Genomic DNA, 14076 nt, shown 5'->3' with positions numbered 1-14076 from the left:
AAGTACCTAATTGTAGTCATGTTTACTGAAACCATTCGCAAATATGTACGATTTTGAAATGTTTTAATAATTGCACTTACCGCTTTCCTTCAACAGACTACTGACTCTTAAACCAAATATTACAACAAGGTAACTTTTTTTGTCACATAATCCTTAACAAATAAAGGTATCAAAACAAAATAGTCAAAATTGACAGCAGACCGTGACACCAATTTGAATAAGTGTTTTACCGCCTTCAATTTTTAATAATTTTTTTCTGCTGATCGACACAAAAGAAAAAAAATTATAGCGCATCTTCGATTCAAATTCAAATTATGTATTGAAAAATTATTTTATCTAAAATCACGAAACAACCCTATTGTCAAGAGATGGTCTCGAAGTAACAACCGTGCCGAATGCTGAATGGCACCTGGGCGAGGTCTCACAGTAATGCCGTCACATTTTTTCAAACCTTAGAAAATTATTCCGAAGACTCAAAAAGTGATTTTTCCTTATGCATTTTACATGGGAAACTTCAATTCAAAATCGGCACCTGTTAAAATAAATCAAAAAATTACGGAATTTCTTTTTTTGGATTTGGAATGAGATGGGGTGGATCGTAGCCCTCTAGCATGCAAAAAATTCTGCCATGCATTTTTGGACCACCCTACTGTACCACAGAAAGCTGATGACAATGAAGCATTATATTGTTGATAAAATACGGGTTTTATATGACGCAATCAGGAGAATACCTAAGAGGGAGAGATGGTTCAGGGATAATCAACAGTTTCTTGCTGACCGTCGCGCCTCTTCAACGCCCCCCTTGTTTCTATAGAAAATTCACCCAAGCCCAAAGAGGTAGATATTTTTTGGAAAGACGTTTACAAGAACCCGAAAACACTGAAGTTGAAAGAAGATACTAATAATATCATCCGCTCCAAGGAGTTTTACGACAACCTTATAACATTTGAGGAGGAATGTCCATCAATCGCTGCCGAAGAGGTTCAAAAAGCACTTATAGGTACGAAGAAATTTTCCGCTGCATGACCAGATGGTATCAAGAACTTCTGGTGGAAGAAATTAACTTCCACACGCCAACATCTGGCTCGCATATTCATCTTATATTTATAGTCGGAAACGCCCATTCCACAGTGCCTGGTGTTAGGACGCAATATACTCCTACCGAAAAAGGTCACCTATCCAACCCAGAGAGCCCATCAGCAGCATCAGCGCGTCCTGTCAATGGTCTGGACTGACTACCGAAAAACTTTCGATTTAAACTCTCATAGACTTATCATCTGTCGGTTGGAAAGCTTGAAGTTTTATCCACACATAGTGAGATGCATAAAGAGATTGCTGCCCCTTCGGAAAACTAGATCTACTATCTCATCTGGAAAATATCGAGTAACAACGAACAACGTCACTTTCTAGAAGGGCGTCTTTCAGGGTGACACCGTGAGCCCTCTACTTTTTTGCATCACTCTTCTGCCTGTACCTCTTGTACTACGAAATTCTCCTGAATACCTCTGTGGCGTCGCTGATCATGGCGAGCTTCAGGTCACTCATGTATTTTATATTGGCGACCTAAAGATCTATGCTTCTGGTAAAAGCAAACTTCAGAGTGCTTGAAATATCGTCAATGAATACACAGGAGAGATTGGTATGGACTTTGGATTCGACAAGTGTGCCAAAATTCATCTGAAGAAAGGAAATGTTCTTGCCGTTACCAAGAACCCTGACCTGGTGAATATAAGTTTGATTACACATCTTTAAACTGAAGAAACCTATACGTACCTGGGCGTGCCCCAAAGTAGTGTTTCATTCGAGCGATATTTGACGAGAAACATACTTAACGAGAAAAAGTCTCGTTCAATTTTCAAAATTATCGTCTTGGCTCGTCTCGTTTCCACGAAAGTGTTAGTTCAACCGAACGATGACAAGTATTTGATTGTAGACTCCTGGGGAGATAAATTGTTTCTAGTGTCCTCTTCTGAATTTAAATTTTTATCTATTCTGTATTTTTCTTCCAATATTTATAACATGAAAAACTTAAAAATTCAAAATAAGTAAATGCCGAGACGATCCGACACGATCTAAACACAAGATTCACCGGGTAGGACATATCGAAAAATCTTTTGAGAGCCGAGTGAAGTTGAGAGGGGTAACGGATTTTCTCAGCTCTCCTAAAAATGTTCAGTAACGCGAGATGATTGATAAAGGAGCGTTCCTTAACAAAGCCGCGGAGAAGACGGCCGAGACCCTTGGCCTGAATTTTAACATCAGACGTGAGGAAACAGCATTACTCCATCTAGATGCTTCACTTCTAAAAGCCGAAGTAAAGAAATCAATGGTTGCAAAATTCCGCCAAGATATACTTGACAAGAAAATGCACGGAAACTTTCACAGAAATGTAAAAGAACAGTGATTTCTAAAAGAGCAAACTTTTGATTTTCTCAGATCAACAGGGCTTAATTCAGATATAGAGGGTTTCATTTTCATGTGCCAGGGCGGTGTCATCTGCACCTTAGTATACCGTAACCACATTTTATCTCAAGACGTTCTCAGCGATAGTTGCGAAGCGTGTTATGCACACGCTGTGTACCTAGAACACACACTACCTGTGTGTACAATCCACACCTGAACTACGTATCTCTACGCAGACATAATGTCGCCCTAATAGTGCTTTATTACCTTCTTTGTGAATCTTGCGGTGTTGACTGCGAACCTGTTCTGCCGAACGCTCTGGATGGGGATAGAGCCAATTCTCTAAAACAAAAAGTGCAAATTTTTTAGAACTACAAGTTTCGGACAGTAGTCTCCGTGGCAAAATCGAGACCTGACTTCGTTCTAATTCTCGGTTCTGGTCAACTACAACATCACTGCTAAAGTGAAGGAGAAGAGGTATCAATGCCTTAAAAGGGAGCTGCAACGACTGTACCCAAAATATTCGGTTAAAGTAATAGTCCTTGTGATCAGTGCTCTTGGAGGTGCGAAGCTATCACTGGTTCGTAATCTTAAAGCTATACCCACGTGCCAAAAATATGCCAAGGTACTTGCGACCGGGATGCAGAAAACTTTCATTCTTGGATCGCTTCGTGTCCTCAAGACATGACATGACAAAATTGAGGGTTCGGTGAATAAGGAGACGAGCGCTCGAAAACGCGAAAAATTATTGTCCGAACGTCATGTGATAAACAAATTTTAAAGTTCAGAAAATTAAATTTAAAAAAATATGGGCTTGTAGAGAATGACAAGATGGACATTTTTTTCTCCTTAAAGTTTTTCTTCCAGATGTGTATTTTTAATAATAAAATTGAAAAAGCAGGAACACATTTTCGCCAAATTCAATTATTTTTTAACACATAAATCGAGTTTACTTAGATAAATATTATTGAAACTGTTTAAAATTTGGTATACACACGCATTATACCCTAGCGATGCATGCAACATAAAGAAAAAAGTTAAAACTGCTAATTTATTAATAATAACTGACAGTGGCAGATTTCCCATATAGACTACAAAGGCTGCAACCTAGGGCGGCAAAATTTGAGGGGCGGTAGAATTTTCGTGCGACAAATTTTTCAAGCATTCGGATTTTTTCACACAGATGCAGCCTGAGCGTTTTGGAAAAAATTATGACAAAGATAAACCGAAAATATTGATTTTGTATTCAACTTACCTACGTAATTTATTGAGTAATCCCAAAAATTACATAACTCATCTGATGATTTTTAATCTTACCGCTCATAATGTACGTAAATGTTAATGGACGTAATGTAAATAAAAGCAATACATGACAATAGTTAGTTACTGTTAGCCTAAGGTCGGTAAATATCTTTTAGCCTAGGGGCGGTATATACCTAAATCCGCCACTGATAATCCATTACAAATTGAGGCCTGACGATAAGCACGTTCTTTTTTGTTTCGACAAAGACAAGAATTAGGTGAACTTTAAAATTGAAACAACTTCCAGTGAGACTGGGAGTAAATGTCTTTTTTAGATGGCAGTTGCTTCCAATGGGACCCTGCTCTCCATTTACATTACCATTATTGTTCATCTGTTAATGAAAAAGTTCATCTATAAGAAAAAATTATTTTTTTCCTTAAAAATGAGCCTAAAAATGTTTATTAAATAATATCAATAATGGTCATATAAAAGGGGATAATTTTATATGTATTTTTACACATGCATTTTTACGACATTTAGAAAATAAAATAATAATAAATTGTTTCAACGATTGAAAAATATTTGAAAATAAGTTTATGTCACTCACCGAAAATAAACTGCAAGTTTGACGAATTTTTGAAAAATCCCTTTTTTAAACCACTTTTTTAGAAAAAATTTAACTTTCAAACAAAATTATTTAAACAAATTCTATGTGTATAAGTAATTAAAAATTAATTAACCGATGTTCAGCAATTTTCCACTAGGCCAATAAAAATAATTTTAAGTAAAAACAAACGAGAATAAAGTGCTTAAAAGGTCGATTTCATGAAAACTAGACATTTTTTGTTTTAAGTATAGTTTTCAGGGAAACGTGGGGTTGTGTTAGGGGTAGCATACCAATAGGTATGATACATGAAATTTGTCGTTCGATAATTCTCAATAAGCCTCTATACTTTTCTATAGCATTTTCCGAAAACCTGCAACATTATTCCAACAACTAAGAGTATATTTTCTCTCTAAATCTGAATCAGCGACCAGTATATCGCTAATTCAAATCAGCGTATATACGCTGCTAAAACAGCGAAATTTAGCTACTGATTTGTGAAATTTCAATGATCATTATTTCGAACATACAGTAAGAAACCGCGTTCTGGAAAATTCCCACGATATGACTTATTGGGATTAGCACCTGAAGCATAGACGATTCTTTATCGATAAAGAGACAAAATTTCAAAAAAATCCATGCAGTTGTTAGTACTGTTTTATCTTTCAACAAGATAGGTGTTTTGTCGTAAAGTAGACACAGAAAACCGGTTTCTAATGCAGAATATTGGACTTCGTATCACGATTCCGGTAAATAATAAATATTATAATCATTTCACTTATTTCGCTAAGTTTTATTATCAAACCATACAGAAAAATATCTTCTGATTTCTTAGGAACAATAATCGATTTTTCGGCAGAAAAAATAACAATTTTCTTATAAAAATATATATTTTGGTGACCCGCCTGGACGCGGCGGCGTTCGATGGGGAGCATCTTTTAAGAGATTTAATAGTGTTTATTGATCGTGTATTTTTCAAAGAACATTTCCAAAATCAAATTATTAAATTTAATATTTATTTAGAATTATTATCAAAAGAGTGGTTCTAAATATTTTTGTTCGTAGTAATCAAGAAGACCGTATGGCCCGAATTTAAATCCATTTAATTAATTTGGAATAAAAGCGGACTTTTCCTCATATACTTTGGGTTGTGTGAAAATGTATGATTTTGTGCCAAATAATCGTTATTTGCGGGAAGTGTTGATTTTCTTGATTCATTCGAAGAAAACGGGAGCTGAATCGCATCGAGAGCTCTAAAAAGTTTACGGAGATGCTGCTCTAAGTAAAACAATGTGCCGTGATCGGTTCCGTCGCTTCAAAGACAGTGATTTCGATGTTGACCACCGTCCGGGTAAAGGAAGGCCAAAAGCCTTCGAAGACGCTAAATTGGAGGCATTTCTCAATAGCCAAATGCAAGAAGAGCTGGCTTCAGCATTAAGAATTACCTGCCAAGCCATTTTCAAGCGCAACCGTTGGGAATGATTCAAAAACAAGGAACTCGGGTTCCTAATGATTTGTACCATTTTGTGCCATATGAGCGTTGTTTTTTTCCCTGTACACAACTGCTTCAGCAGCAAACAAGAAACGGTTTTCTTCATCGCATCGTGTGGTATGATGAAAAATGGATTTATTACAGCAACGCAAAGAGAAGAAAGTCATGAGGACTGCCCGGTCTTGCTTCTAGTCTTCGGTTCAGCCGAATATTCACGCATCAACACTTGCCGCAAATGACGATTATTTGGCCCAACATCAGAAATTTTCACACAACCAAAAGAATATGACGCCAAAACAAAATCACTAATGTGTCAATATGGTTTTTGTACCATATGTCTCAGCTTGGTTCATGACGTTTTGAGTATCTCAAAATCATGGACATAGGAAACACGGGACTAAGCATTCCGTTGCGGGGTTGATGCAATGAGGAGGGAGGTCCGCCATATTTTGATGTGCCGTGAAAAACATGACAGCGCCCACACGTTTAAATTTTCATTCACAGTTTGTCGGCAAAAATGTTCGTGCGCATCATCAAGTGGCACATCGTAATATGGCGGCTCTCCCCACTCATGGAATTATCCCCCCTCCCGTGAATTCAACCCCACTCGCCCAAGTTAGGATGGCATGCCTAGTCCCGTGTTTCCTATGTCCATGGTCAAAATCAGCCCTGTGAATCTTTCCATATTTCAGATCTTAACTTGACCCAAAAACTATCCTAAGTTGATTAGTTCCTAATATCTCCAGCGCGGCGTCAGTTGTCTCATCACTTCCTGTTTTTACAAAGAAAGCAATGGGATTAAATCACGTTTTTTAATTTTTTAGTAAACAAAATGTTATTTCCATACAAGAAAATTCTTGAAATTAAAAGAATGTTATTCATTTAACATTTCAAAATACTTTTCCAATCATTTTCTATGAATACTAAAGACAAAATATGATTTATATGATCGTACAATAATTCTAATTGAATTTAACTAAATTTATATTTGAAACCATTCTATTTAATAATCAGTGAAAAATAACAAATAAATTCCTTCAATTGCTCTTTTATCATTATATCCTTTTAAGTCTTTAAAACAAACATCTTGAACTCTTTTGTAAAATTATATTTTATATTTGTTCCCCTTAAAAATAGTTTTTCTTCAACAATTGGAATGATTAAATAAACTATTTTAAATGTTTTTTACATATTTTTATGTTATATGTTCATGAATGAAAATATATTTCAATTTCAATTACATTGTTCTCATTATATTCAATAGTGTAAGTACTCGCTAACCCCTCAAATCTTAAGTTTGAAATGTATACTCTTAAAACTTTGTTCACAAAACTGTTTATGTATTTTATAGATATAAGTATTATTTACTGCGTTTTTAGATATAAAAAGAATTATAATGAACTTTTTAATCAAATTCAAATATAATATTCCACTTTATCAAGTTTTTTGGGTGACGTTTTAATTTATGTTTTCCATTAGCATTTATATACATCGTTTGAAAAATTGTTTTGAAATATAAAATGAGTAACATTATTTTCATTCCAATTTTTGTTTTTCACAAAAATAACATTTAATTGATTAAAAAATGAAAAAAGTGGTCTACCCCCATCGCTTACTATGCAAAAACAAGGAGTGGTGGGACAACTAGCGCCGCGCTAAGGATATTAGGAACTAACCAACTTAGGACACTAAGGGATCGCCATTTTGTTTTCAGATGCACAGTCAAAATCGACCAGCATTTGCTGTTGGAGCCATCTATTAACAGACAGCGGGAACTTAGTTGCGCACCTAATACGTCACACGCATGGGCATAGGAAGCAAGGGACTAGGCATGCCATTGCGGGGGTGATGCAAACAGGGGGGAGGTCCGCCACCTTTCGATGTCCCGCGACAAACATGGCAGCGCCCACATGTTTATATTTTCATGCACAGTTTGTCGGCAAAAATGCTCGTGCGCATAATCAAATGGCACATCGTAAGATGGCGGCTCTCCCCACTCATGGAATTATCCCCCCTCCCGTGGATTCAACCCCGCTCGCCAAGTTAGGATGGCATGCCTAGTCCCGTGTTTCCTATGTCCATGGTCACACGATTTTTAGCTTTTTGACCCCCACCTCCCCTTATGTCACACATTGTCACAAAATTTAAACTTCTGTTTCAACGTCACGTCACACCTCTTTGTATCAAACGTTTTTTGTACACGTGAAAGATAGAGTAAAAAAGACGCCAATAATTATTATTGTAGACAATCTTTCAAGAACTTTTATTCAACTTAGAGCTTAGAGTAACATAGATAAGTTATCAGATATTTAAGATTATATTTTGGTTCTGTGTCATTCTTTGGTGATTTTAAATAGTATAGGTAAATTTCAATAGTCACAATTTTCCGAACACCTCACTCCTCTAAACTGCCTGACTTATTATGTGCACGACCCCTTTTACACTTTACTGCGCATTTGTTTAGAACTTAACCCTTAAACGGCCAAAACGCCACTACCGGTACACTGCTTTTCAACGGCCAATAACTAAGACTATTCGACACTAGAAAAAATTGAGACACATATATTTTTATTGCTTAAGATCTCCTCTTTCCGACGGTGCCAATGAAATTCCTCAAAAAATTTACTTATTATCCAAAATACAGTTTGAACAAAAAAAAACGTGATTTTTCGTGCCTATTTTTTTTGTGAACCATTTTCCAAAGCTTTTCGAGTCTGTAATTAATCTGGAATCTCACTAACCGGTGGAATAAATGTCTAAACTTTGAGAATCCATGGTTCAAAGATCGATTTTTCGTTTTAGTATTTTCAAAATGGCGTCTTAATAGCAAAATTTTTGTGAAAACATTCATGAATTTTTTTACAATAAACGATGCGCTTTTCAGAAAAATCATCAGGAATAAAAAGTTCTTGCAAAATTCTTGCAAAATTCAAAATTTTGCTCAAAACGCTCCGGAAAAATTCAGGCGTATTCCTCGGCTGGTTACAAGAACTTTTTATTCTTGACAAATTTTCCGAAAAGCGCATAGTTTTTCAATTAAAAATTTCCAACGACTTCGTAACCTTTATTGCACTCTGACATCAAACCACACCTTCACCGCTTTGTCATCCTGGGAATTTTCGAGTACACCCAGCAAAAAAAAAATGCCAAAGCGTAAAGCCTCAAAAATTGCAACAAACTCCGAATTGGAATGGGATTCCGATGAAAATGATGAACGTATCATCATACCTAATCCAGATTACTCTGGCTCTGATGGAGATGATTCATCAGATGACGAGAATTTGCGATCGGAATTTCCCAGACCGAATGTATCATATAGATCTGTTTTCTATAACTACACAACATCTCAAAAACAATTGGAACCAAATCACGATTTTTCATGGAGTAACGAAGAAAAAGTTTGCCCTGGAAATCTAGATGATCAAGTTTTTCTCTCTGATAATGTACGGAAAAAAATATTATCTATGTCACCTGTGGAGTAATTTGAATGCTTTTTCTCCAGAGAAATAAAAAACTATATCATAGAAGCTAGCCAACAAAATGGCTTACAAATATCTACAGAAGAACTAAACACTTTCATAGGTATATTAGTGCTGTCATCCTACAATATCCGAAATAATCAAGAAGAGTATTGGGAAACTGACCCCCTTGTAAAATGCTCTCCTGTAGCTTTAGCAATGAGCCGCAATCGATTTCGTGAGCAAAATGCATCAAATCTTATCTATCTGGAGTACCCACTCCTGAAAGCCCGGATTAAGAAAGCACAAGAGAAAAACTTCCGTGAAGAGCTCCTTGATAAGAGGATGCACGGTATCTTCCACAGAAATGTGAAGGATCAGTCAATGTCTTGTGAGCTAACGTTTGCTTTCCTGAAATCGCCCGGATTGAAGTCTGGTACGGAGGGTTTCATTTTTGCATGCCAAGACGGTGTCATTTCCACCTTAACATACCGTCGCCACATTTTGAGCCAAGACATTCCTGTTGATACGTAGCTGCAGGGCGTGCTATGCACACCCCGAGCATTTAGCTCACATACTATCTAGTTGTCCACGCGGGAACGACCTACATTCAAAGGCTCAATGCGGCACTGAGAGTGCTTTATTACCATCTCTGTCACTCTTACGGCATTAACCTTGATATCGCTCCTTTAAATGCTCCTAGGGAAATCGAGTCAATTGTCGAGAATGGGAAGTGCCTCATATACTGGAACTTTATATTCTGGACAATCGTTTCTGTTGCTCACTCGAGGCCTGACATGGTTCTTCTTGAAAGTGAGGTATCGAGACCTTATAAGGGAGTTACAACGATTGTACCTGGAATATTCTGTTAAACTAATCGTCCTTATCATCGGCGCTCTTGGAGGTGCCAAGCTTTCACTTGATAATGGGCTAAAAAGCATCCCTGCGTGTCAACAATATGCTAAAACACTTGCGGGAAAAATGCAGAAGGCGGTAGTCCTTGGGTCGCTCCATGTTCTTGGGGTGCACGAGGGTTTTGCTGGATCGTCGTATTGATTCTTTTACAGACTGTAACCACCTATCTCACGGTCATGAGACGTGGTTGTGGCTGAAATGTTATCGCGATTTCGCTGGGAGCGGGTGCAATTTTCCAGATTAGCACCCGCTCCCGGCGAAATCCTGCGGTTGTCCTTATGACAAATTTTTAAATATATATATACCCGGATAGTCCCATGCAAGCTATATTCAAAAATACTACTTTAACAACCCGAGAGAAAAATGAGCTTCTTCATTTAAAAAAATAACATTATTATACATACACTGTAATAATAAAATAAAATACTAAATATACTCGGGACTCTGCAAATCATAAAAGAATTTTCAGTTATATTTATTGTGTTGATCAATTCCCATCATAAATACATGATTTTGATTGTACTTGTCAATAATATAACCTTGAATTACAAGTTAATGGCGTGTTATCTGAATGAATGATAAGGTCGAGCAGATAAATAATAAAGTTTTTAAATGAAAACAATATATTCGGATCGGCAGATGTAATAACACATTGTGAATTAAAGTAAATAACTAACTATAATGCCATTTCAAAAATAGTTTCAAATTAAAAAAAAGAACTTTTTCTTAAAATTACCATTTTTCTGTGATACACAAAACTCGACATCTGTAAGGTTTGTTATTGTTGAAGCAAAAATGAATATCTAAAGAAGCTTATTGTATGTTTGAAGCCAAAGATTCGATCATTTGAACCTCTCAATTAATAAAATTGCATTGTCTGTGTCAACATACTTCGACATAAGGTCGTAGTTAAATTATGAGAAATCTGGTTAAAACTAGTTTGGGTAAAAAGAATCTCCCGCTATATGGATAGGTCAAATGTTAACGATAAAACTGTTTGCATTGACGATCTGGAACCAGTTTTAGTCAGTTTCTCCTTTATGGGTATCTTACCAAATGACGATATTGTGCTTCTGCATTTTTTGCGTCATCTTGCATAATATGGAATCTTCTATCAAGCTGAAGGGGTTAAACAATTCGCCACTGTTCGAGACCTAGTCATTTACAACAAAGCGTCACTTGACACATCCAGCAACACGACATAGGTCAAAAGACAGATGTCTGGAAACAACACAAGATCACGAAATTTCTGTCACCAGAAATAAGGTAACTTAAGGGGTAGCCAGGTTTGAAATTTTCAAAAAATCGAATTTTTTTTCTTTTTCAGTCCCTATGTATCCTCAGAAATAATGTAGAAACCCTTTTTGGCCTCAGAGCGTATCAGAAGTGGCCGAAAAATGAATTACGTCGAAAGGCCTCGAGCGGTCGGAACGCACAATTTTTCGTACTTCAAACTTCAAACGCGTTTATCTCGAAACGCATTTTTTTGGGGTCGTCGCCACGATTCCAGCCGATCTACTGGGCCGATTTCATTCAAATTTTTTTGAAAATATTCAGAAAAGACTTGGCTATCGCATGAACCTCGGTCTTGATTCTTCATAAATGTTTATTAACAATTTGATCTAGTTAATGTTTAAAAAAAGGGAGAAAAAAAAAGAAAAATCACAAAAACTTTCACAATTTGTTTATTAATTAATATTTTTTCATAATTGAGGTTTATGCTATAGCCATTTATGTGCTCTTTACGAAGATGACGCAAAGTTGAAAAATCATGGCGACCGTTTTTCAACATAGCGTCATCAGATCGCCCAGAAATTGGCCGGATATTGATGAAAAATAAAAAATTTTTTTTTTCCGTTAGTTGATAACATGCCTTACGACATGCTAAAAAGTTGTAAATGTTAAATAAAAATAAATAAAAAAAACGTTGTTGAAAAAAAGGTCATTGAAACCTGGCTACCCCCTTAAGAAAGTTCCATAATACAAGTCCTAGCACTATATACTTGACCGGTTAGTTTTACTTAAAACTCCGTAATACTATAGTCAGTAACTTTCTAAAAAAGTATTTTTCTTCTGCTATACAATTCAAGTCGCTAAGATCTCCAGAGTTTTCTTTCTGACCATCAGTCACAGAATAGTCACTTAAAATGAAAGCAATTTTTTCCGTATATATAGAATTTTATTTATATGTTTTCATATTTTTTTTAACATTCTCGAAAATATTAACATTGTAGACAGTAAATAAACAAAGTGAATGTTCAAAAACGTTAGTATTGACGAAGTGGTCTAACTACATATTATATAAAAGCCAAAAGAAAATTTTCCTAACCAGCGGTGGATTTCCCTTGAAGGCTACATAGGCTACAGTCTAGGGCAGAAAAATTGGGGGGGGGGGGGGGGGGGGTTTAGACAGAATTTTCGTGCGATAAGTTTTCAAAAATTTCGGATTCCTTCTACACAGATGCAACCTGAGCACAGTGGCGGACTGGCATGAGGGAGCAGCCGGGGTTTCTCGGCTGCGCCCCCCTTGGTTGGTGCCCCCTAATCCAAGCCAAGGTGCCCCAAAAAGATGATATTGTTCAAACAAATAAATATATGGTATGTTAGATTGCAATGAAAAGAGTGAAAAGAATATCCAATAATATCCACGTTTTACACTTGTACTCCTGTAAGTAATACCCGTAAAGTAAAAAGTGTCCTCCAATTTCTTTTTACACATATTATTCCTAAGAAATTCTCTAATGCATGTTTTGGATTCTATTGAATAAGATATTTTTAAATTGAATAATAAATTATTTATATTGAAACAGTAAAAATGAAAGGAATATTCTTGTCATCAACTACATTACGGAATTTTACATTAATTTGTTTCCGATGCAATCCAAAATATATTTATTGATTAAAAATGTTTAGGACACCTAAATCCATTTTTTATGGGTGCCCGATAATATATTGATTTTGTACATATGTTAACTTTCGATAGCACCTGTACGTATCTTAACGGAGTTTCCAGATCAACTTATTTATGTAAAAAATATGACTCCATTTTCGCTTACAAATATGAAGGGGGGCAACTTATTTAATTTATTACAAAACCTCGACGAATTATCAGCTGTATTTAATTATTTTAGTCATTGTTAACTTTAAACTAAATTTTCATATTAAAATGACTACTTATTAGTCGAAATTTTCTCTAAAACAAGTTATTAACTTTCATTTTAAGAGTTCGGATCAAAGGAAATATTTAATTATTTTGAAAATTGTAAAGTATTACTATATTTTTCTATACTTTACTATAATAATTGTTATTTTATTATAATTTTATCATTTTTCGTAATTTTCAATGCTGTTATTATTAATTCCTTATTTAAATCAAGACTTAATTCTTCGTGGGAAAAATACTTGAAAACTTGCAGTCTATTCCGTGCAGAAATTGACCAACTTATTCCCGTGTTCCGATCTGGGCCCGATCGGATTATCCACATGTGGCCGCAAGGGGGCAGATGGTGTGGCTCGCGTCAGAACCACAGGCTCGGGTTAGGTTAGACAAGTCTATGTCATCTTTTTATTATTATTATTACACCATTAAGCCATTTCCTTTCGGGGTAGGCGTGACTCACTCGGTAGGGGAAAAGAGTAGTCTGTGGAAGGGATAGAGATTTTTCAGATTGATCCAGAATTCTCGTGCTATTTATGTAAATAACACGTTCGTTCCGCAACACTGCTCCGACCCAGGTTGCTGATCAATCTCTCTAGCAATCACCCCAAGCGAAGAACCTCACGAAGTCGTTATGTAAGGTCCCCCACTTGGGTCCATTGGTAGCCAAGGTCTTTGTTTCAGGCGTCATTCACTCTACTAACACTCTTTTTATTAACTATTTGCCGCCATAATTTCCTGTCCTGGCATACTTCTCTAGCTTCTTTTATGTCCATGCATTTTTTCATGCAGGCTCTCGTGTTT

General features: G+C 36.1%; 1 protein-coding gene across 1 annotated transcript in view; it reads left to right on the top strand.

Moving 5' to 3' along the window:
- Positions 1-4918: 4918 nt before the first annotated feature.
- Positions 4919-14076, top strand: part of LOC117176588 (vanin-like protein 2) — a 23689-nt gene continuing 14531 nt past the window's right edge. The window contains exon 1 of the mRNA XM_033366841.1: positions 4919-4999. Coding sequence (XP_033222732.1) covers positions 4967-4999 — 33 coding nt within the window. The 5' untranslated portion in view covers positions 4919-4966. The remainder of the gene's footprint in view (positions 5000-14076) is intronic.

The sequence above is a fragment of the Belonocnema kinseyi genome, chromosome 7 (genome assembly GCF_010883055.1).
Source record: "Belonocnema kinseyi isolate 2016_QV_RU_SX_M_011 chromosome 7, B_treatae_v1, whole genome shotgun sequence".
Lineage (NCBI taxonomy): Eukaryota > Metazoa > Arthropoda > Insecta > Hymenoptera > Cynipidae > Belonocnema > Belonocnema kinseyi.
Note: the sequence above shows the minus strand (reverse complement) of the source record. Positions and strands in the feature narration are given on the sequence as shown.